Below are 22869 nucleotides of genomic sequence, written 5' to 3'. Positions count from 1 at the left end.
GCAGCAGGCCAATTCACTGGTCACATAAAAATGAGGGCATATTCAAAAATCATAATGGATCATTCCCTGCAGGTAAAAAAGGAGTGATGCTAGTGAAGTATCAGCTAATTTCAGAGGGACACTAGCAAGTAAAATGATGTAGATGATGTATTTATATGGGTGTGGAGTAAAAATAAACAATACTGTTTTTCATAGAAATGTAGGCAGATTTATGTCCCAAACATCAAATTTCCAGCTCATTTCCTCTCATAATAAAAATGTTAGTAATGGAAGCACTGGGGAGTCAGAATATTTTAAGCTATTATTTTGAATACTTTCTGCTATGTTATGCTGGGCTGGCTTTCTTTTTCACTCTGAATCCATCCTCTGCCCTTCTTTGCTGTATTCTGTGCCCCGGGAAGCTGATCTGCTTGGACTACAGCAAAAGGCTCCTTTGTCCTCTGGCTTCCAGTGGGTTTGGCCAATAGGGGACATGAACGCAAGATCAGGGAAGGGAAGAGAGCAAGGTCCAGCACTAATGGCTTCTGCTTCCCTTGGTGGGGTCATCCCTCCACAGACAGTCATAGCTCTTTTTTATGTTTTTTAATTTTTAGCAGGATTCCAATATTCTTACTTGAATTAACACTCCTAGGGTTGTTGCAAGTCTTTAGTTAATATCCAGAATGCTGAAAAGGTAATTTTGACAAGTTTTGCCAGCGTTTTCATTGCTTTTATGGAGGAGCAGGTTTGGGGTGGCCATTACTCTACCATTCAGAAGTTAACCTCCTTCTAAGACAGCATTTTTGAAATTCATTTAAGTTGTTTTAGTACTTTGTTCATTTTTTATTTCTACCTAGTATTCCATTATATGGATATATCACAATTTGTTTATGTATCTGCCAACATATGTTTGAGTTTCTTTGTGAATATGTGTCTTCTTTGTTCTTGGATAAAATCCTAATACTTGCTGGGTCATAGTTTTATAAGGAACTAATAAAACACTGTAAGTGATTTTAGAAGGAACAACTAGTTTTTCAAAGTAGTTGAATTCTTCTACACTCTATCAAATGATATATTATGAGAGTTACAGTTGATTCACATCGTCATGGTCATATCTTTGTCAATCTTTTTTTTTTAATTGAAGTATAGTTGATTTACAAAGTTAGTTTCAGGGGCTCAGCAAAGTGATTCAGTTAGATATATGTATCATGTATATATATATATATATGATATATATATATACAATACATATATGTACCATATATATCTCATAGCTCTTTTCAGATGACCCATTCCTTCCACACAGCCTCTCCATCATCGTGTTCCTCTTTGCTGTTACTTCACCATCCCAAGTGGTTTCCATGCTCCTTGACCAAACCTTTGTAAACAGTCCCTCTATTGAACACTCTTTTATTTCCCCCTTGGCCGCGCTGCAGCATTCAGGATCTTAGTTCCCCCACCAAGGATAGAATCCACGACCCCTGCAGTGGAGGCAAGGAGTCTTAACCACTGGACCACCAGGGAAGTCCCCTACTGAACACTCTTCAAATCGCCCAACTTGACCAACCATGAGTAACCTTGACTGAATCATATGATGGTAATCATTATTTAGAATTATTTGACAGTGTTAATTCAAAACAGTTGTGTGATAATAACAAAAGGTGTGGCTGTTTCCCTTTACCTTGTGCATAGCTTCCTTGATACACCTGAGACAAGATTCGTGGAATGTACCTTCAATATTATCTCAGACCTTCCTCAAGGGTATGTGGCCTTGCTTTTATTAAAATGTCTCTGGGTCTAAGAGCAGTCTTAGGGAGGGAAAGCAAGTAACTCTGTCAGGTTGACTCAAGTCAGGCTTCCATTCACCAAATGTGTAATTTTTGGTGATATAAATCACCTGGTTATCCAGTTTACTGGGAGCCAATCCCCATGGTACTTCTGTATACTTTCTTTCTATCTTTTGTTCTGGAATATCTTTTCAAGGATATTCATATAGCAAGCAGCCTTGAGAGGTAGAGATAGCCTCTCCTTCTAGGGCAAAGAGCACATTTGTTTCCCGACTAGGATGATAAAGACAATGTCTCTCTCCAGGACAAAGGTTGACAGGTTTACTCTCAGGTCATTATAAAAGACAGCGTTTTCTAAGCTCAGAGTTGCTCGGCTGTGGTGCAAACTCCTTCCTACACAGCATACACTTGGGTCTCTCCACCTCGCCCCATAGGACTTGGGAGGCAAGAGGAATCAATGCAAACACGAAGCTCTTACTGCCTGCTGTGCTGTTAGTAGAAAAGTCTTTTGCCTCTGACTCAAATGTCTCATGTCTTGTCAGCATCCATGAAACTGTGGCAGGCTAACCTGTTAGCTTGCAAATACGGTACAAATCTCAGACCCTTCACAGATATTAACAGTCCAAGAACTCCTAGCTCAGTGGCCCACCATCCTGAAGCCATGTGTTTCTATGTCAGCCACTAACATTCTGGTCATTTGTTACGGTAGCAACAGAAAATACATCAGGCGGGAATTCCCTGGCGGTCCAGTGGTAAGGACTCCGCGCTCACTTCCAACGGCCCGGGTTCAATCCCTGGGTGGGGAACTTAGATCCCACAAGTCACAAGGCACAGCCAAAAAAGAAAAAGAAAAAAGAAAATACATTAGGCAAGGTATTTTTCTACTTAAGTCTTCCTTCCTGGGATCACTGATCACAAACCCAGGGTTCCTGAGAATAAGGAGAGTTAAAAAACTTAGTTCTGGGGCACTTGCCTGATTCTTATATCCTGACTTAGAGACCCTCCTAGGGAGAGTGTCAAGGAGGAAGGGGAAAAACAAAGACACTGCTCACATGTTTTCCTCTCCTTTCCCAAATGAGAAAATTGGGAAAGCACAAATCATACGATTCACACCCAAGGAGTTAAAAAAAAAAGTCTAGTTCTGCATCTACAAAGTAAAGCCTGGTGGGCTCCAATCAGAGCTTTGCATGCACAGAATATCGCTCTACGGGGCGAGAGAGGAATCAATTCTCACTCCACCCCCAGATCTGACCCACATAAAACCAAGCAGGACATGTGCTCATGAGTTTACACAGGGCAACTGACAGCCTAAAACACATGAGAAAAGTAAGAGGTAAAACTCAAGCTCCATAGAGAGCTCTGCTCACATGTGAAAGAGAAAACTTCCTCCACACAGGGGCGAAATCCTCCCATGAATTCTCCTTACTTCATGTAAGTCAAGCCTTCTTTCTGTGGGGATCACCACAGCCTAGCATCTAAAGTACACTAAATGACACAGTGATTTTTGTTTAAATCCTAAAAGAATTTGTCTCAGTATAAAAATAGTTTCCTTTCTCAGTGCACAGATCATCCTAACAGATAATGCACAGAATCTTCTTCCTAACCAGAAATACCTTCTCTCCCAAGTCTCCTGAATTATCTAGTTTTGAATCTGTTACAATTATTAAGGTTTTTCATATTCCTTTTAGCCTGTAAATTGATATGCCAGAAGTATCTTAAATCAGTCTGAAAATAAAATATCAATTAAAAAAAACTTCCTCATCAGAGTTACTGGAAAGTTCATCCACTGAGTAATAATTTATAGAAAAGGTGATTTATTATTTACTATGCGAGTCGCTTGCACCTTTCACAGGATCCTCTTCACTCGAATGACAAAGGATAACATACACTACTAAGAATTACAGGTGGCTTAAGATACTTTATCACCTTTCTTGTGAGGTAATTGGGGATCCTGACAGGCATTAATCCAGTAATGCCAATAACACACTTTTGAAGAGGAGGGCAAATGTTCTATTTAACTATTTCAGTAGTTTAAATAAAGAGCCTTTATTAAGAAAATCCAATATAAAAGTTAATGTACTGGGACTTCCCTGGTGGCGCAGTGGTTGGGAATACGCCTGCCAATGCAGGGGACACGGGTTCGGTCCCTGGTCCAGGAGGATCCCACATTCCGTGGAGCGGCTAAGCCCATGCGCCACAACTACTGAGCCTGTGCTCTAGAGCCTGCGAGCCATAACTACTGAAGCCTGCGTGCTCTAGGGCCCGTGAGCCGCAACTACTGAAGCCTGTGCACCTAGAGCCCATGCTCCGCAACAAGAGAAGCCACCGCAATGAGAAGCCCACGCACCGCAGTGAGGAGTGGCCCCCACTTGCTGCAACTGGAGAGGGCCTGCGCACAGCAACAAAGACGCAATGCAGCCAAAAAATAAATTAAATTAAATTAAAAAAAAAAGTTAATGTACTGAGGGAATAGACCCGAATCAAGAATGTGAAAATTAAATCTGTTAAGCAAAGAAAGCCATCAGAAGTTGTTAGGCAAAATAAATAAATAAAAAATAAATTGTTAGGCAAACCCTGGAATTGTGGGGAGTAGGATCTGAAAACAAGAAGCAAAGCCAAGGACAAAGGCTAGTCCAAGTCAGAAACGCAGGCATAAGACCCTAGGACTGCAATTCCCAAATTGTGTGCTGAGGGGCCACAGAGCACTGGAGTGGATTCAGAGGCCGCAGGGATTGGATAGTTTAAATTTTTCAGAGAAACACAGAAACATCTGTCAGACATTATATGAATGTCTACAATTAGGTTGTTTGGACTTAATTATTTACTAAATGGAACTATTAGAAATTTCTTTGGCCTAAGGACACCATGAAAAACTTACTGAGATTCTAAGGGTGCTGTGAAACAAAGTTGGGGAATCTCTGCCTTAGGGACAAGCTAAGTTCAAAGGACATTGAGAGACTGCTCAGAGGAGAATCAGAGAAGCACATTAAAAGTGGAAATGACAGCATCTCCAGTTTCTACATAGTTAATATACATGGTGGGGCCTTTTCTTTCATGTGATCCTGGCTCTAAAGAAAAGAACTCTTGTGCCCTGTTATTCTGAATTTACTATAGGATCCCTGTATTAAAAAATCAGTGAATCTTGCTTTTAAATCAGTAAATCTTAATAACAAAAACAAAACCGAGATTTTCGATGTTGATTTTGGGATGGAACTAGAGTTCCCCAAATACTTAGTGTGGGAAAGTCTGCTGAAATTTAAATACATTCCTAGTGAAGAAATGAGGGAACTTGGGAGTTCCCTGGTGGTCCAGTGGTTAGGACTCCGTGCTTTCACTGCTGAGGGCACAGGTTCCATCCCTAGTCAGGGAACTAAGATCCCACAAGGCACTTGGTGCGGCCAAAAATTTTTTAAAAAAAGAAAGAAAGAAAGAAAAAGAAATGAGGGAACTGTATACTGAGATTCATTTAGCAACTTTATAATAGCCCATTATAAAATTTTAAACATTTACTCTAAATTAGGGGTTGGCAGACTTTTTCTATAAAAGGCCTGATAGTAAATATTTTAAAATACTCTTTTAATTTTTTTTACAACTCTAAAAATGTAAAAGCCAAAAAGAAGTGAGTACATTTACATTGTCACCAACCAATCTCCAGATCTCTCCACGTCTTACAAAGCTGAAACTCTACCCCCGCTGAATTAACAATTCCCCATTTCCCCTGTACACCAGTGTATATAGCAGCATTGGACACCATTAGGGGACAGGAAGGAGAGTGCTCTGGTCAAGGTCAACAGCAATAGAGGAGGATCACATCCATACCTCCTCCTCCAGGTACATACAATTATGTTCATAGAAGCATTATCCACAATAAGCAAAAGGTGGAAACCAATGTTCACAGCAGCATTATTTGAAATAGGCAAAAGATGGAAACAACCCAACTGTCCATCGACAGATGAATGGATAAACAAAATGTGGTTTACACATTCAATGGAATACAATTCAGCCTAAAAAAAGAAGGAAATCCTGATACATGCTACAACACGGATGAACCCTGAAAATATTATGCTAAGTGAAATAAGCCAGACAAATAAAGGACAAATATTCTATGCCTCCACTTATACAGAGTACCTAGAATAGGCAAATTCATAGAGACAGAAAGCAGAATAGTGGTTACCAGGGACTTGGGGGGAAAGGGTAATAGAGAGTTAGTGTTTAATGAGTAGAGTTTTCAGTTGGATGATGAAAAAGTTCCAGAGATGGAAAGTGGTGATAGTTGCACAACGATGTTAATGTACTTAATGCCACTGAATTTTAACCACTTAAAATAGTCAAAATGGTATATTTTCTGTTATGTGTATTTTACCACAATAAAAAAAGAAATGTAAAAACCGTTCTTAGCTCATGGGCCATACAGAAACAGACTGTGGACCACACCTGGGTTGCAGGCCATAGTTTGCTCTGAATCATCAGACCCAATAAACAAAATGACATAAAATAATTTTTTAAATTACAATTTATTTCTATTTTAACATGAACATGTTAGAGTTTCACATTTAATGTACTTATTACATTTACCAAAACTTATACATGCAACTACAGTATTTATCTACCAAAACATACTTGAGTCTCTTTAAGACAAGATAGATAGTACATGAAGACATCTAGACACATAGAGATATGGTGATACACCCAGGAATCTACAGCTTTATCTGTTACAGATGTAGAGAAGTATAGGAGAGGGAGAGATCAATAAACCATGGCATCTTCAACAAAGCTTAAAATGTAGCCTGAAGATGTGGTAGGTAAAGCTGAAACTTAATGGGTGAAAATACTCAAAGTTCAAATTTGAAAGTTTGATATTATAGCTTGTACCACTTTTATCTTCTTCCCCACTCATCTGGTGCATAGTAAACAATTTTCCTTCCATTTGGGCGTAGGAGAAAAGATTACACTTTACAAAGTTAAGCATAGTGTTTAAGATCTGCTAGGAGCTCTACCCTGCATTCTTGCAACATTTAAATCTAAAACTCACTTAACTCTTTGACTGGTTGACACAACCTCAGACTCTGAAGGCAACATATTCCTAAAGGAGAAAAGCTTGAGGCAATTTATCTAGACTTAAAGTCAGCTCTAAGCAAAAAAAAAGAAAAAAATCACTCTAAGCAGGAAGCTTCTTTCAGATTAGGTAGACAGTATATACACACATAGACACAAGACACTGTTTCAGTTATCCATTCACTGGAACAAATGCATAACAAACAACCCTAAACTCAGTGAGGTAAAAAAAACCATTTTCAGAGAGAACTAGCACCATGGTGTCCGGCTGCAGGATTGGCCCGTCCATCCTCAACAGCGACCTGGCCAGTTTAGGGGCGGAGTGCCTTCGGATGCTGGACTCTGGGGCCGATTATCTGCACCTGGATGTAATGGACGGGCATTTTGTTCCCAACATCACCTTTGGTCACCCTGTGGTAGAAAGTCTCCGAAAGCAGCTAGGCCAGGACCCTTTCTTTGACATGCACATGATGGTGTCCAGGCCGGAACAGTGGGTAAAACCAATGGCTGTAGCAGGAGCCAATCAATATACTTTTCACCTCGAGGCTACTGAGAATCCGGGGGCTTTGATCAAAGACATTCAGGAGAATGGAATGAACGTTGGCCTTGCTATCAAACCAGGAACTACAGTTGAGTATTTGGCACCATGGGCTAATCAGATAGACGTGGCCTTGGTTATGACAGTGGAACCTGGATTTGAAGGGCAGAAATTCATGCAAGGTATGATGCCAAAGGTTCACTGGTTGAGGACCCAGTTCCCGTCTTTGGACATTGAGGTTGATGGTGGAGTAGGTCCTGACACCACCCATAAATGTGCAGAGGCAGGAGCTAACGTGATTGTATCTGGCAGTGCCATTACGAGGAGTGAAGACCCCAGATCCGTGATCAACCTGTTAAGAAATGTTTGCTCAGAAGCTGCTCAGAAACGTTCTCTCGATCGATGAAACCACAAGGAGTCCAGTGTTTCTGCTTATGCGATCTCCTTTTTATTGGAAAACAAGAATATTGACTACCGAATCGTACCACAGTTGAGGCAGTGCTGCTTTTCCTAGCAATTATTCATTCCAGTGACTAAAATCCATTTTGCAGAATGTTCCAAGAGGTTAGAAATTGGTATGTATTATGTTTTCAGTGATGGAATTTAAAGATTAGTGTGGTAAAATACCATTTTTACTGGGAGACTTGATTTTTATAAAGAGTAAAAATATGGCTGTATCAAGGTTATGAACAGAAACGTGTCTTAATGCCTAAGGAAGGCATATTAGCTACTATGAAAAAATTTTTTTTCTGTATTTCTAAAAAGAGTTTTCTTTGCTTCTTGGCTTTTCTGAAAGCAGAGGAAGTCCTGTTTTTCTGGTTTCGTGTCATTTTTGACTTGTGTATTTGCGTGGTAACTAAGTTTGGATCTGGCAGGGATGGATGGCTCTTCTAGCTTCGAAAACATCTATTTTTTACTTTGCACCTTATATTTGATACATAAAAAAAAACCAGTGTATTATGAAGTCCAGGGATTTTCAGGTGGTCTGTTGTAAAACGCAAGCACAAGTTTTATCAGGGTGTTTTCTTTGTTAACTTTGCTATAGCGGCAGGTTATTCAGTGGTTCTTCCCCCACCCCCTACCCACCCTCCACCAACCCCATTTCCCCTTTTTCTTAATCACGCCCACTGTTCTGAACGACATAAAATGTTTTCCTAGCTGTATGCTAAAAGGAAAGGAAGGCCTCTATTTGGAAGTAATATTAAGTTGAATCCTCTCTTCCCCTTTCTATTTGTTTGACCTTAGCAAACCAATCCAACCAACCTCTTTGAGCTGATTATTAACTGATTTATATATTGAATGTAATCATAACAACAGTGGGGGGTTGTGTTGAGGATTAAGAGATACTATTAATTATATACGTAAAGCTTCCACTACTATTCCTAGAATTGTAGGGTAGTAGAATTTGAGGATGCTCAATACAAAGTAGCTATCATTATATAAATGTATGCTTTGTAGATTATAAAGTATGTTGATGATATCTCATTAAACCCACAAATCAGTCCTATGAATGGTAAGACAGGTATGTTTGTCCCCATTTAAAAAATGAAGATACTAAATAAAGCTCAACAGGCTGGTACCATGGAAAGGAAGGATCCAGTAAAGAAAAAAAAAACACCATTTTCATTATGCTCATGGATATTTTTAACTTTATTTTTTTAGAGCAGTTTTACGCTCACAACAAAATCGACAGAAATGTACAAAGAATTCCCATATCCCCCCCACCCCCGAGAGCCACACACACACAGCCTCCCCCATTATCAGCATTATTCACCTTAACGGTACATTTTTCATCAAGGATGAATCTACACTGACACAGCATAATCACCCAAAGATCATAGCTAATCACCCAAAGTCCACAGTTTACCTTAGGGTTCACTCTTGGTTGCTGTATATTCTTGGGTTTGGACAAAATTATAATGACATACATTCATCATTATAATATCATATAGAATATTTTCACTGCCCTAAAAATCCTCTGTGCTCTGCCTATTCACCTTACCCCTCCCCCCATCTGGCAACCACTGATCTTTTTATTGTCTCCATAGTTTTGCCTTTTCCAGAACGTCATATAGTTGGAATCATACAGTATGTAGTCTCTCCAGATTGGCTTCTTTCACTTAGTAATATGAATTTAAGATTCCTCCATGTCCTTTCATTGCTTGATAGCTCAATTTTTTTTAGCTCTGAATAATACTCCATTGTTTGAATGTACCACTGTTTATTAAACTGTTTATTATCTAATCTTGGTTGCTTCCAAGTTTGGGAAATTATGAACAAAGGTGCTATAAACATCCATGTGCAGAAGATTTTTTTTGTGGACATAAGGTTTAAACTATCTTTGGGTAAACAATAAGAAGTGCGATTGTTGGATCCTATGGTAAGAGTGTGTTTCATTTTGTAAGAAACCATCAAACTGTCTTCCAAAGTAGCTATACCATTTCACATTCCCACCAGAAGTGTATGAGAGTTCAATCACTGGTGAAATCCTCAGCAGCATTTGGTGTTGTCAGCTTTCAATTTTGGCCATTCTAACAGGTATGTAGCAGTATGTCATAGTTATTTTAATTTGCATTTCCCTGATGACATATGATGTGGAGGATCTTTTCATATGCTTATTTGACATCTGGATATCTTCTTAGATGAGTTCTGTTAAGGTCTTTGGCCCCTTTTTTAATCATGTTTTGCTTCCTTGTTGTTGAGTTTTAAGAGTTCTTTGTATATTTTGGATACCAGTCCTTTAACAGATGTGTCTTTTCCAACTTTTTTTCTCAGTTTGTGTCTTTCTTCTAGTTCTCTTGAGCTCATTGATTCATCAGGTCAGGAATTAGGAGAAGGCAGAGCTAGAATGGCTTCCTCTGGTCCATAAGTCTAGCACCTCATCTTGGAAAACTCAAAATGCTGATGGGTGACTCAAATGGCTGGAAGCTAGAATCCGCTTCTTCACTCACATGACAGGCACCTGGGCTGGGCTAACTGGAGGGCTGGGCTCAGCTGTGACTGTCACTCAGCATACCTTCAAGGGCCCTCCTGATGTGTCTTGGGCTTTTCACAGCACACCAGCCTCAGACAGTTAGACTTCTTACACAATGGCTGAGAGTTCCAAAAGCAATTGTTCCAACAGATAAGGTGGAGTTGTATGGCCTTTTATGACCTAGCCGCTAAGGTCATATGGTGAGGATGATCACTTTCACTGTACTCTATTGGTCAAATCAGTCACACCCTTCCCAGATTTAAGGGGAAGGGGTACAGAGTATATATTTTTATGGGAAGAGTAAAGAAGTTGCAGCCACATTTTAAAACCATCACAGATATATTTCCATAGAGAGATACGGTAATAAATGCCAAGGGGTTAACAGTGCCCACCTCCCAGAATCCCTCAAAGCGAATTTTGTTAACCTATTATTTTAAGTCAGACTAATCCAAGCATATCCTCCATGGATGGCAAAATTTCACCTACCTATTTTCATGTGATTCAGTAATAAACAGAAACTTCATTTTATCTATGTAAATTGCATCAAGAAAGACTAACAGCTTGCTTTTGACCCCAGTACCATCTGCTAGTTATAACCATTTCTTATTTTTCAAACACGATCAAGCTCAGATCCACTCTCAGACTTAGGCTAAGTCATATCCTAAGAAAGAATACAGAGAACACCTAGAGCAAGTAAAGCAAGTAGATCAGGATCATGCCAACATTATGGCTTCTGAAATCAGCGGCCAATCCTTGTCTCAGTGAGTACTAGACTTTAGGATTTCACGGACCAAGAACAACTTTTTATTTTCCAAAGTAAGAACATCTAAAAAACAACTACTCTGTAACTATCATCACATTAAAAAAAAATAGAATGGACAATTTCAAAATAAAGCATAATCCTTTAGAATGAATAAGTTTGACCAAATAAAAACTCACTATGTATTTTTTTTCTTATTTCTCTGCTCACCTGTAGAACCTTCATCATGAATGAACCCCAGTTCACACACTGGTGTGGGAAACCACCTGTGCATCTGACATTCTGGTCCCTTCCCTCCCTTGCTTTATTCTAATAGTTCTAGAACTTTAGCTTGCTCCTAGAAACTCAAACTAAAAACAGACAGGGACTTCCCTGGTAGCCCAGTGGTTAAGAATCGGCCTGCCAATGCAGGGGACATGGGTTCGAGCCCTGGTCCAGAAGAACCCACGTGCCGCGGAGCAACTAAGCCAGTGTGCCACAACTACCGAGCCCATGCACCACAACTACTGAAGCCCGCGCGCCTAGAGCCGGCACTCCTCAACAAGAGAAGCCACCCGTGAGAAGCCCGAGCACCACAATGAAGAGAAGCCCCCGCTCACCGCAACTAGAGAAAGCTCATGTGCAGCAACGAAGACCCAACGCAGCCAAAAATAAATAAATAAATAATTTTAAAAATAAATAAAGACAGACAAATAAGTAAATTATTATAACATGTGAGTGCCATAAGGTTACGGGTCGGGGGGAGGGGGACAGGGGATCAAGGAAGTTTTCACAAATTACGTGAAAAAGATTTGCCCATGAGAAAGAATGGGAAAGATTATTATAGATGGCAGTGACTGTGGCTGAAAGCACAGAGACAATCTATGTATGCAGTATATCCAAGGAAGACTATATTGTGTACCAAAAAAGTAAGTAGTGGATATACTTAGTTGTAGAGTAAGGGTTACTTTTCTCTTCTTTATTCTTCTATTTTTTGAAATTCAACAATGGAGTATGTGTTAATTTAATGATCAGGAAATTTTTTAAAATAACGACTTCAATTTTGTAGGTTAGTTTAGAAAGAACAAACAAAAGGCCTATTTCCCTTTAAGAAATCAGTTTGTATTAAAAGAGGCCAAATTTTAAAAAGGAGATGTTATCAAGCTCCAAACTTTGGCTAGGACCCTGGGGAAGACAACATTCCCTCAGTGCTTCTGTGAGAATCTTAGTCTGGGTGTATTCAATACTGCAAGCCTTCTTGTCCATATATGGTCATTAGTCAGAAATTCTCAGGTGGCAGGTACTGACAGGTCCAATGCTGGAGTCAGACATCAAGGTTAGAATCCCAGCTCTACCACTAACTAGCTCAATGAGCTTTGCAAACTACTTAACCACTTGAATCCGTTTTCTCATCTGTAACATGGAAAACTGCCTACCTTTGGGGATTTTTGTGTACATCAACTAATATAATGTAAGAAAAGCGCGTAGAAAAGGACAGATATAGGACGTATTTGTGTATCTAATTGAGAGGTACGTTATTTGTTTGCTCTATTGGTTTAGGAAGGCTTTAAGATCCCATTTGCCATTTGTTTGCTCTGGTTCAGCTAAAAGCTTTAAGCACATAAAATTTCTTTGTCAGTTGTAATGTCAACTCTCTGAAACTTAAACGTATGCGAGTTTTTAACAAGTTCCAAATGCAGTACTGCTTCTAAAATTAAGCTATCCCTAGAATGATCCTTCCGCACAATCCCGAAATAACTAAGTGGCTATACCCCTAGATTCTGGCAACTGACACAAAACTAGGTGGACGTTTCCCTTTTTTTTTTTTCTGTCTTCTTAGTCCAGCTGACTCCCCTATCCACTCCCAGGGAGAATCGGAGATGTTCGTGCAGATAAAGGTTCAGCTCTAAGGTAATGGCCTCTTACCCAGGCTTTCTTAAAGCTGGAATATAGTCAGCAGAACAATGTAGCAGGAGTTCCTCATGTGTTCTCAAACGACCTATACAGCTTGCAGAATCCTCCTTGGCCACCAGGCCACCCGGCAGCAACGGCACAACTTCCACACACCTCGGCTTCATCCAACTTTGTACCCTTGGTATCCATCCCAACAGCCCCGCCCCGGAAAATGACCAATCAGAGAGTGGGAAGTGAGCCGGATGGGGAGGGCCTATCTTGGCGCTGTCCACGAATCACCAACCTCAGACAGCGGGGGCGGAAGCGGAAGCCCTGGTTTGGCCTTGGTTCCGCCTTGGGGGACTGGCCCGTGGGAACCAGTGAAGAAATCCTGTGGCTGGTGGGTTTAAGTTTTCATCTCTTATCTATCAGCGGAATCGGCCGAGCAGACGCCTGCGAGCGCGGGAGGGAGGGAACTTCACCGCCCAAGAAAAGAGTGAACGGGCAGGCAGCCGCGGGGCAGAACCGAACTGATTTAAGGGTCTCTACAGGCCGGTCCGGCTTGGCGCCTCTCCCCTCGAGGCCATGCTGCAGGCGGAGCTCCGGGCGATTCCTAGGTGAGAGCAGCGGCTCTGCCGGGGATTCCACCGCGGAAGAACTGGGTAGTTGCAAGGTGGGGAAGAAAGAATGCTGACCGCACTGCTCCCCAGTAGTACCCTGAGCCGCCGCGTTTGTGGCAGCAGCAGCAGTAGCAGCAATAGAAAGCACAGCGTGGGCCGAGGAGGCGGTTCCAGCTGGTGAAGTCGCTCCACGGCTGTTTTTCCGTAGTATGCGAGTCGACAGAACAGCCAAAGAACAGAGACCCCAATACCATCTCCTTCGAGCTATTTTCCCTTGCTACTCGGAGCTGATTTATGCGGAAACATGCCTTGTACTTGTACCTGGAGGAACTGGAGACAGTGGATTCGACCTTTAGCGGTGGTCATTTATCTGGTGTCCATAGTGGTTGCGGTTCCCCTATGCGTGTGGGAATTACAGAAACTGGAGGTAAGAGGGTCCCGCACCATCCGCCTCTACCCTTTCTTCTACCGTCCTGCCCAGCTAAGGTAGCCTATTTTTATCCCGGATGCTCCAGACTTGATATCCTGAAAACCATGTCCTGTAATGAACCCGTGACATAACCTGTCTGGTTTCTGGTTGTTAACCGTTTTTCAAACCATGCTACTCGTGAAGGTAGGACCGAGAAAATAAAATATATTAAGATAGCTGCTTCGGAGAGCACTGTTTTGCAAACATTCATCAATATCCTGAAAGTAAGGTAACTTTACTTCTGAAATCTGATCTGTTTAAATATTAAGACTTAACTAGATCTAAAGACCAGGTGTTGAATTTTATTAGCATTTAACTAGCTTCCTGAATTAAAGGGTTCGAGTTGGTTTAACTTCTTTTTTACTTTAGAAATTAACTCTTAACAAAGGTTTTGAAAAAAGTCCCTTGTATATTTTTTGATGTCATATTCTTATTATGACATCAGTAAAGTACTATAAGCTGAAAGAACCCAAGGTAAATATTTAACTAAGTACTTTATAAAAATTGTAATGAGCTTTTAAGTTTGAAGTTCATAAAATCCAGGGAAGTATTTTTACTTAGAAACAACTATTTCACAAGAGTTATGACAAGACCATGGCTATTTTAGGCCTTTTGTGTGGGAACAATCTTTATGTAATTAAATGAAATGCATTTAATATATGTTTGTTTTCTGTATGTTCACTCAATTTTTTTTGGTTGACTTTTCTAAACTAGTATAGTCCATATAGTTATTCTTAATATTACTATAATATTACACTACATTAAGTATTTCTAGTTTGTTAGATATTTAGGTTACTTCCATAATTTGTCTACCAGAATTCATATATAGACATCTTAATACAAATAGGAATTTCTTACTTTGGAGTATTTCTTACTTTGAAATATAGGAACTATTTTAAAGATTAATACTATGTATAATAACCTAATTTAAGACTTCTCTTAGTTGTTGGTGTCAATGACAAAAAATTAAGAAAGAGATGGAAAATTTTATTCAAGCCAAACTGAGGATTATAGCCCGGGTGACAGTCTCTCAGAGAGCTCTGAGGACTGTTCTGAAGAGACAAAGGGGGAAGCCAGTATATACGTGATTTTGGCAAAGGGGGTATGTGCAGTCAAGCGCACATCTCGGTAGAAGGTCACAGGTCATGAGGAACAGACATCTAAGTTAATGATTTTAGTGCTTTTCTAAGTATGGGAAGATGCAAGAATCCAGGTTCATAAAAATTTTCTCCTGAAAATATCTACCTGAAGACAAGTTTTCCCAGAGCACAGAGTGCCTCATCCTGATCTTGCCCCAACACACACCCCAGATTCCTTTCAAGGTGTATTATTCCTTTCAGGGTGTATAGCCTCAGTGGCTAGTGATTTGATTCTTGTAGAACTGGATGGTGGGCAGCAGTCTTTATTTTACAGTCCCTTCCTTTTTGGTCTTAATTTCAGCCAAAGTTTGGGAGACATTTCGACCAGTTTGTCCCGTATGGCTAGGAATGCTAATTCCCAGGTCAGGTGAGGATTTTGTTGTTAGGCCACTCAATGTGCTATTACTGGACGAGGCTCTGTTAACAATAACCAAAAGCCTCTGGGCCACCTATCTTACTGTTACTGTCCAGGAAACGGTTCCCTCTTCTTGTTGTTCCCTCTTCCCATATAGAAGAAGTTACACGATTACGGTTATGGATCTTATAGAACTATATATTTGGTCAGTTGTTTCAAGTGGCCTAATCATCATTAATTTTATCTGAGTCTCAGTCACACATTTGGTAATGCAAGAAACAATAATCTTGTAAAACAGGCAGAAGACAAGTAATTTAGCTAGTAACATTAATAACGTCATAAGTAAGTATTAAGCTACGAACTTCGTTAGGTATGGCCCGGTATCTCCCCAGGTCGTCTGACCAGTCTGTTCTGCACCAATCGCTGTCTTTAAGGGGAATGATATATTGGCATTGCACATAAAGCTCACCAGAGATGTCTGCACTGACAAGGCTAGTGGTGGGTCACCGTGACACCTTTCAGAATTGAAAAAGGAATGTTATCTTCTAAGGAATTATGTGGCTGGTACCAGAAGGAGAAAAAGTGATCACTATGGTTGAGCAGGTATTTCTGCCATTGAGGAGGTCTGGTTAATGCATAATGCAGATGCGTGATGCATCTAGAGGGGAGGGAGGAGGCCAAAGGGCAGAGAAAAAGTTCTATGTGTGAATATTTCTTGTCTTGCCTTAAAATGTAAATTTTTATTTCATCACTGATGTCAACTGTACTTTTTCAGTACGGGCTTTTAAGGACAATTTTAATCTGCAATCTCGACTGCTAACATCCTGAGCCAGATTCTCATCGTGTATTCCCTGGACTATTCTGAACATACCAGCCAGAGTGTCCAGTTAAAACAGAAGTCACGTTATGTGTGTCCTCTGAAAGTTTTCCAGTCACTCCTAGTCCTGGATTAAAAGCCAGTATTCCTGACTATGGCATTGGAGCCCAACATGATCTGAGACCACCCCCACCTCACCGCCCTCTGACTCTCTCTCCTCAGTTCCTGGGTCTCCTCCACACTTGCTTTACTCAAATGCAGGGCGGGCTCCCTCCTTAGGGCCTTTGCATGTCATAATATGCCTTTCTCCAGACGGTATTCTCATTCCTTTGTGTCCTTCAGGTTTTTACTTCAATGTCACCCAGCTACCCAGTTTAAAAATCGCAAGCTTCACTTCCTCAACTCTTCATATCCTCTTCCCTTCTTTATAGTTTTTAGGACTCACCACCATCTAACAGGATACATTTTTTATCTTGTTTTCTCCTTCTTCTCAAATATTGGATACTTAATAAATTATTATTTGAGTCCCAGTGATAAATCAGGCTGGTATTCTGTATGGTTAGAGAGAGAAGCATGGCACCTACTTTCATGGAACTTGGTGGTGGAGACAAACACAACCAGCAAAAACAAATCAATAAAATAAAATTATGTAAAATGCTTTGAGGAAACTAAAAAAGATCTAAAAAGCGAACAAGCAGGGCAACATTATTACACATCTTCAAAAGACAACTCTACCAGCTTATGGAAAATTGAAGTGGAAGAAGTTAGAAAGTTCTTTAAGGTAGTTCAGAGGTGGTGGGTGCCTGGGCTACGATGACTTATGGCCCAAGTCAGGATAGCAGAAACAGAGATGGAAAAGTGAATTTTAAGTATCATTGGAATTGAAGAAACAGGGCTTGACACTGGATTGGATTGGGGAAGAGAGGCACTGGGAGAAAGGGGGAAATCAAGAACCTCTCTGAGTTTTATGTCTTGAACAACAAGGTAAATGGTGATGCCAATTACCAAGATGGAAACTTGATAGATAAGGACAGGTTTGAAAGCATTTGAGTTCTGTTTGGGACACTTAGTTCAGGGTATATGAGAGACATTCCATTCACATGGGCACGTCAAATATGCTGTTGGAAATGCAAGTCTAGAGCTCAGAAATGTTTGAGCTGCAGATATAAATATGAGTTGTCAGAACAGAGATGGTGTTGAAAGCCATAAAAATGGATGAGATTATAAAGGGGAAGAAGAAGAAGAAAAAGCAGAGGATTTGGCACCAACATCTATAGGTCACAGGGAAGAATAGGAACTTTAAAAAGCAGCAGCAACCAGTGGGGAAGTAGGATGCCAGGAGAGGGGTGTCGTGGAAGCCAGAACAGAAGGACAAAGTAGTGAACAGTCTGCTGTGGAGCCATCCATTGGAGGGTCATTTGTGATCCTCGTCATGGTTTCTATGGAGGTATCAGGTCCGAAACTAAAGGGAGTTGTTTGAAGAATAAATGTGGAGTGAATAAGTGGTATCAGAATATGAAGACAGGGACTTCCCTGGTGGCGCAGTGGTTAAGAATCCACCTGCCAATGCAGGGGTCACGGGTTCCAGCCCTGGTCCGGGAAGATCCCTCATGCCGCAGAGCAACTAAGCCCGTGCACCACAGCTAGTGAACCCACGTGCCACAACTCCTGAAGCCCACGCACCTAGAGCCCGTGCTCTGCAACAAGAGAAGCGGCCGCAATGAGAAGCCCGCGCACTGCAACAAAGAGTAGCCCCCGCTCGCCACAACTGGAGAAAGCCTGCGTGCAGCAACGGAGACCCAATGCAGCCAAAAATTAATTAATTAATTAATTTTAAAAATATGAAGACAAGTTTTTGTTCATTTTGTTTGTTTTGAGTATTTTTTGACTCAGGAGAATGAGTGGCACAGTAGATAGAAGTGTGGGTTAAGGGAGGGTCCCCCACCCCCACCCCACCCAACCATTGTGTTTTGTTGTTAAGGTGTTAGAGACACTAACCACAGCATGCCCCTAAGATAAGGCATAATTTTCTTTAATATTCTTAAAAGTCCTGAAGCATAGGAATTATCCCCGTTTTACAGATGTGAAAACTGAGACAGATAAGTGGCTAAAGTGACACTATGCTAAGTACTTAATATACAATCATTCTCATTATTCACTGGATGAGTTTATGTCTCTAAAATGCATAACACTGTGCCGAGCACATAATAGGTGCTCAGTAAGCCTGAATTATCACTATTGTTTTTAAAATATCATCACTATTGTTGCAGTGGGGCAACAGTTCTGTTCTCGTGGGATAGCATTTTCGGATAGCATTTTTATTGGGATTAGCTTCACAGCTGAACACCTAAAGCAAAGTTATAATGCATCTGATCGAGCACTAGAAAAAGTAATTGACATGTTTAGGGACAGTTTCGTATGAAAAATACTTGTCTTTTAAACATCAGAATCACAATGCTCACCCTGTTAGAAGTCAGTGGGAACTAAGGTTGTAGAAAACTGGAGGTTCGGCTAGCCCATCCCATGTCCATGGGGCATATACTCATGACTGGAGTGGCCAGGTGACCATCCGCACTACTTAAACCATCTCTCTCATTCTCTTACTTGGTTGAGCATGTTTAAGTGAGGTCATGTAAGTTAAATGCACACGTCAGGGACTTCCCTGGTGGTCCAGTGGTTAAGACTTTACCTTCCAATGCAGGGGGTGCAGGTTCGATCCCTGGTCGGGGAGCTAAGATCCCACAGGCCTCGGGGTCAAGAAAACAAAACATAAAACAGAAGCAATATTGTAACAAACTCAATAAAGACTTTAAAAATGGTCCACATCAAAAAAATCTTTAAAAAAATAAAATAAAAAATAAATGCACACATGATGTCACGCTGCTCTGCATTCATTTCACCCTGCCCTGCTGGTCCTATGTTCCAAGTAGCTACTCTGTGGAAGTGCTCCCTTCTTGCCCTCAGGACAAGTGAGCCCAGAAAGCACTCTCCTGTTTCTCTTTAACTCTCTGCTCTGAAAGCCTTTGGCTGAGTGAGTTAACTCACTCCTGGAAGCTGGTCGTTAATGGTCTTTTTCTTTCCTCTCTACTTTCTTCAAGTTACCTTAGGAAAAAAAATCTACACTACTTATCTCTTCCTTGTTTTGTGAGCCCAAAAAAACCCTACTCATGGCTGATAAGTTTAACATTAATCGTATCCTTCTATCAGTGTGTCTCAAATGTGAATAATTTATTTAGAGATAAATGTAAATTAAAATAAATGTAATAATCATATAAATAATTTCTACAGATACCTAGAGTTGACCTATTATATATAATGTCACCTAAATATGTACACACGTAAAATAGGTTCAGTTCTTATGCACACAGCTTTTTAAATAGCTTAAAAGTCAAAACAGTTATAAGACCAGTGATTCAAATTAGTGGCATTAATGTGGACAGGTGATGTTTTTCTGAAACCGATTCATCACTTGCAATGTAAAACTGGTACTAACTCTATGATGCAAGATTTTTAAAATTTGGAATCACTATAGTGAAATGACTCAATTCTCTGGTCACTTTTTTTGTTTGTTTGTTTTGGTTTGGTTTTTTTAACGTCTTTATTGGAGTATAATTGCTTTACAATGGTGTGTTAGTTTCTGCTTTATAACAAAGTGAATCAGTTATACGTATACATATATCCCCATATCTCTTCCCTCTTGCGTCTCCCTCCCTCCCACCCTCCCTATCCTACCCTTCTAGGTGGTCACAAAGCACCTAGCTGATCTCCCTGTGCTATGCAGCTGCTTCCCACTAGCTATCTGTTTTACATTCGATAGTGTATATATGTCCATGCCACTCTCTCACTTTGTCCCAGCTTACCCTTCCGCCTCCCCATGTCCTCAAGTCCATTCTCTAGTAGGTCTGCATCTTTATTCCTGTCTTGCCCCTAAGTTCTTCATGACCATTTTAATTTATTTATTTATTTTGTTAGATTCCATATATATGTGCATATGTGTTAGCATACAGTATTTGTTTTTCTCTTGCTGACTTACTTCACTCTGTATGACAGACTCTAGGTCCAACCACCTCATTACAAATAACTCAATTTTGTTTCTTTTTATGGCTGAGTAATATTCCATTGTATATATGTGCCACATCTTCTTTATCCAGTCACTTGTTTTATGATCATTTGAAAAAGAACTTTCTTTCTTATAGCACACGGAGGACACTTGACCATCATTAGTCACGAGCACATAATTTTTCTCTCAACTCTACCACCAAGTTCTACCTTTTGGCACTAAGGCAATCATAAAAACAAATGTGGGTATTAAAAGTACTTGGCACTACTGTTCTTAATGATCACCTTATAATGAAGATCTAGAATATATTATTATTAAGTCATCATTAAAATGAGTACTGAATTTTAAATGAAACTGAGCCAAGGAAAAATGTCTGGAAAATTATTGTTCAGACGTTCTTTTCAGAATCTTCACCTCTGCGTATTTGCTTTTGACTTGCTGCTTTGATTAATCTCCAGCATTCAGCAAGACTTTTATTTGCTTTTCAAGTTTTCCATACAGTTGAATATAGAAATTCATTGTTGTAAAAATACGTTTGTTCTCTATACTTTGTTTTCTACTTCTTTAATCTTTGACCCTTTATGAAAAAAAATCTTGTTTAAAACAGCAAAAACTACAAGTTGTGGACTTAAGTTCCTTTTCCATTAACTGTTCAAACTCCTCAAGTACTAAAAATAAATGCCCACCTTTTTTGCTTTAAAAAGTTAGCATTTGCTGGTTTTTTTTTTTAATTAAAAGGATTCACATTCTTCAAGGCAGGAGTACAAGTTAGCATAAAATTCATTCCCGAGGGCTCCTCAGATAGAACAGAGTTTCAGCTAAATTTGTTTTTACCAGAAAGCGAGTGGATTACTTCAACTCTATGTTAGGATGAGGTAATTCAAAGTATATTTTTAGAAATTGAGATTTTAGAAGTTAAAATGTTGATCAGATATTGACCTAAGAAAGAAATTAGGGACTTCCCTGGTGACGCAGTGGTTAAGAATCTGCCTGCCAATGCAGGGGACACGGGTTCGAGCCCTGGTCCGGGAAGATCCCACATGCTGCAGAGCAACTAAGCCCGTGTGCCACAACTACTGAGCCTGCGCTCTAGAGCCTGTGAGCCACAACTACCGAGCGAGCGCACCACATCTGAAGCCCACGTGCCTGGAGCCCGTGCTCCACAACAAGAGAAACCACTGCAATGAGAAGCCCATGCACCACAACGAAGAGTAGCCCTCGCTCTCGGCAACTAGAGAAAGCCTGCACGCAGCAACGAAGACCCAACTCAGCCAAAAAAAAAAAAAAGAAAGAAAGATCTTTTGAAAATGTAGTGTCCTGAGTTGATAATGTTGTATATAAGAGGGGCAGCCTCTATTAGCAAGGGTCCCTTGGACAGGAGTTGTGGCAGTGCTTAGCAAATGGGAGGGTCAAAAGACATGATGCATGTAAAGAACTCAGCAAAGTTATCAGGCAAATAGTCAGCAATCAGTAACTGTTTTACTAACATGTTGGGTAACAGTAAAATTTGCAGAAAACATTGATTTGCAGATTTTTATCCAGACATAAAAGCAGAGGAATAAACCAGAAGAAGATTTTTAGATTTGACTTGCAGAAAATTTTAAAACTTTTGTACATCCTCAATCATAATAATCAAATATAAAGGCAAATAACAAGTTAGGGGGAAATGACATGATGTTAATATTCTTAATGCATACAGTGCTGTTACAAAAGGCCACATGAGGAAAAATCCACCCCCTCCTTCCACAAAAGCATAAATGGGCTGTTTATTGAAGAAGTAATAAAAATAGCCACTAGTCATTTGGAAAATATTGAGCCTCGATAATAATCAAATAAATAAAAAGTTTTAAATACAAATATTTTATTTAGCTCTTTAGTTTTAATATCAGAGAACTTATACTAACATATTCTTTGCTGATTAAGGTTGGAATACACACCAAGGCTTGGTTTATTGCTGGAATCTTTTTGCTGTTGACTATACCTATCTCGCTTTGGGTGATATTGCAGCATTTAGTGCATTATACACAACCTGAACTACAGAAACCAATAATAAGGTAAATCTTTATATGTTTTGATTCTACTAGTGTTGTGTTGGCTTATCTCATAAATATGATGTAAACTGTTTTAAATTTATGTTTTGCTTTCCAAATAGGATTCTTTGGATGGTACCCATATACAGTTTAGATAGTGTAAGTATGCTTCATTTTATCTCATTAACTAAGAACTTGTTTGATGATGCTAACTGTAATTAAGGTAATAAAAGGAATATTATTTGGCAATAAGGAGTTAGGTTAATACGTGAAAAGTTTCACTTGTTTTTAATATTAATAGAGAAGATAAAGTATAATCATAGAAAAGGCAGATGTTTTAAAATTTAAGATTAGTAGCTCTTAGTCCTTTAATGAATGTAATACTTAAATTACATTATCATCCTTTTTATTTAT

The 22869-nt window shown here is 39.8% G+C and overlaps 2 protein-coding genes and 1 long non-coding RNA gene across 3 annotated transcripts in view; 2 read left to right on the top strand and 1 right to left on the bottom strand.

Moving 5' to 3' along the window:
• LOC137223946 (uncharacterized) overlaps window positions 1–13304 on the bottom strand; it is a 91135-nt gene extending 77831 nt beyond the window's left edge. The window contains exon 1 of the long non-coding RNA XR_010943153.1: window positions 12999–13304. This is a non-coding gene — a long non-coding RNA (uncharacterized lncRNA). The remainder of the gene's footprint in view (window positions 1–12998) is intronic.
• On the top strand, window positions 7064–8864 carry LOC137223252 (ribulose-phosphate 3-epimerase-like). Its single transcript, XM_067734745.1, has one exon. The coding sequence runs from the start codon at window positions 7079–7081 to the stop codon at window positions 7763–7765; it is 687 nt and encodes a 228-aa protein (XP_067590846.1). The 5' UTR covers window positions 7064–7078; the 3' UTR covers window positions 7766–8864.
• An 8-nt stretch (window positions 13305–13312) lies between the features above and the next one.
• Window positions 13313–22869, top strand: part of TMEM184C (transmembrane protein 184C) — a 31483-nt gene continuing 21926 nt past the window's right edge. Inside the window, exons 1-3 of the mRNA XM_067736728.1 lie at window positions 13313–14012; window positions 22349–22479; window positions 22578–22614. Of these exons, the coding sequence (XP_067592829.1) occupies window positions 13890–14012; window positions 22349–22479; window positions 22578–22614 (291 nt within the window). The 5' untranslated portion in view covers window positions 13313–13889. The remainder of the gene's footprint in view (window positions 14013–22348; window positions 22480–22577; window positions 22615–22869) is intronic.

The sequence above is a fragment of the Pseudorca crassidens genome, chromosome 4 (genome assembly GCF_039906515.1).
Source record: "Pseudorca crassidens isolate mPseCra1 chromosome 4, mPseCra1.hap1, whole genome shotgun sequence".
NCBI lineage: Eukaryota > Metazoa > Chordata > Mammalia > Artiodactyla > Delphinidae > Pseudorca > Pseudorca crassidens.
This window is presented reverse-complemented; position numbering and strand designations above follow the sequence as displayed.

Bases quoted from the DNA above. Each gene is read 5' to 3' on its own strand.
- LOC137223252 (XM_067734745.1), top strand. From the start codon at position 7,079: ATGGTGTCCGGCTGCAGGATTGGCCCGTCCATCCTCAACAGCGACCTG.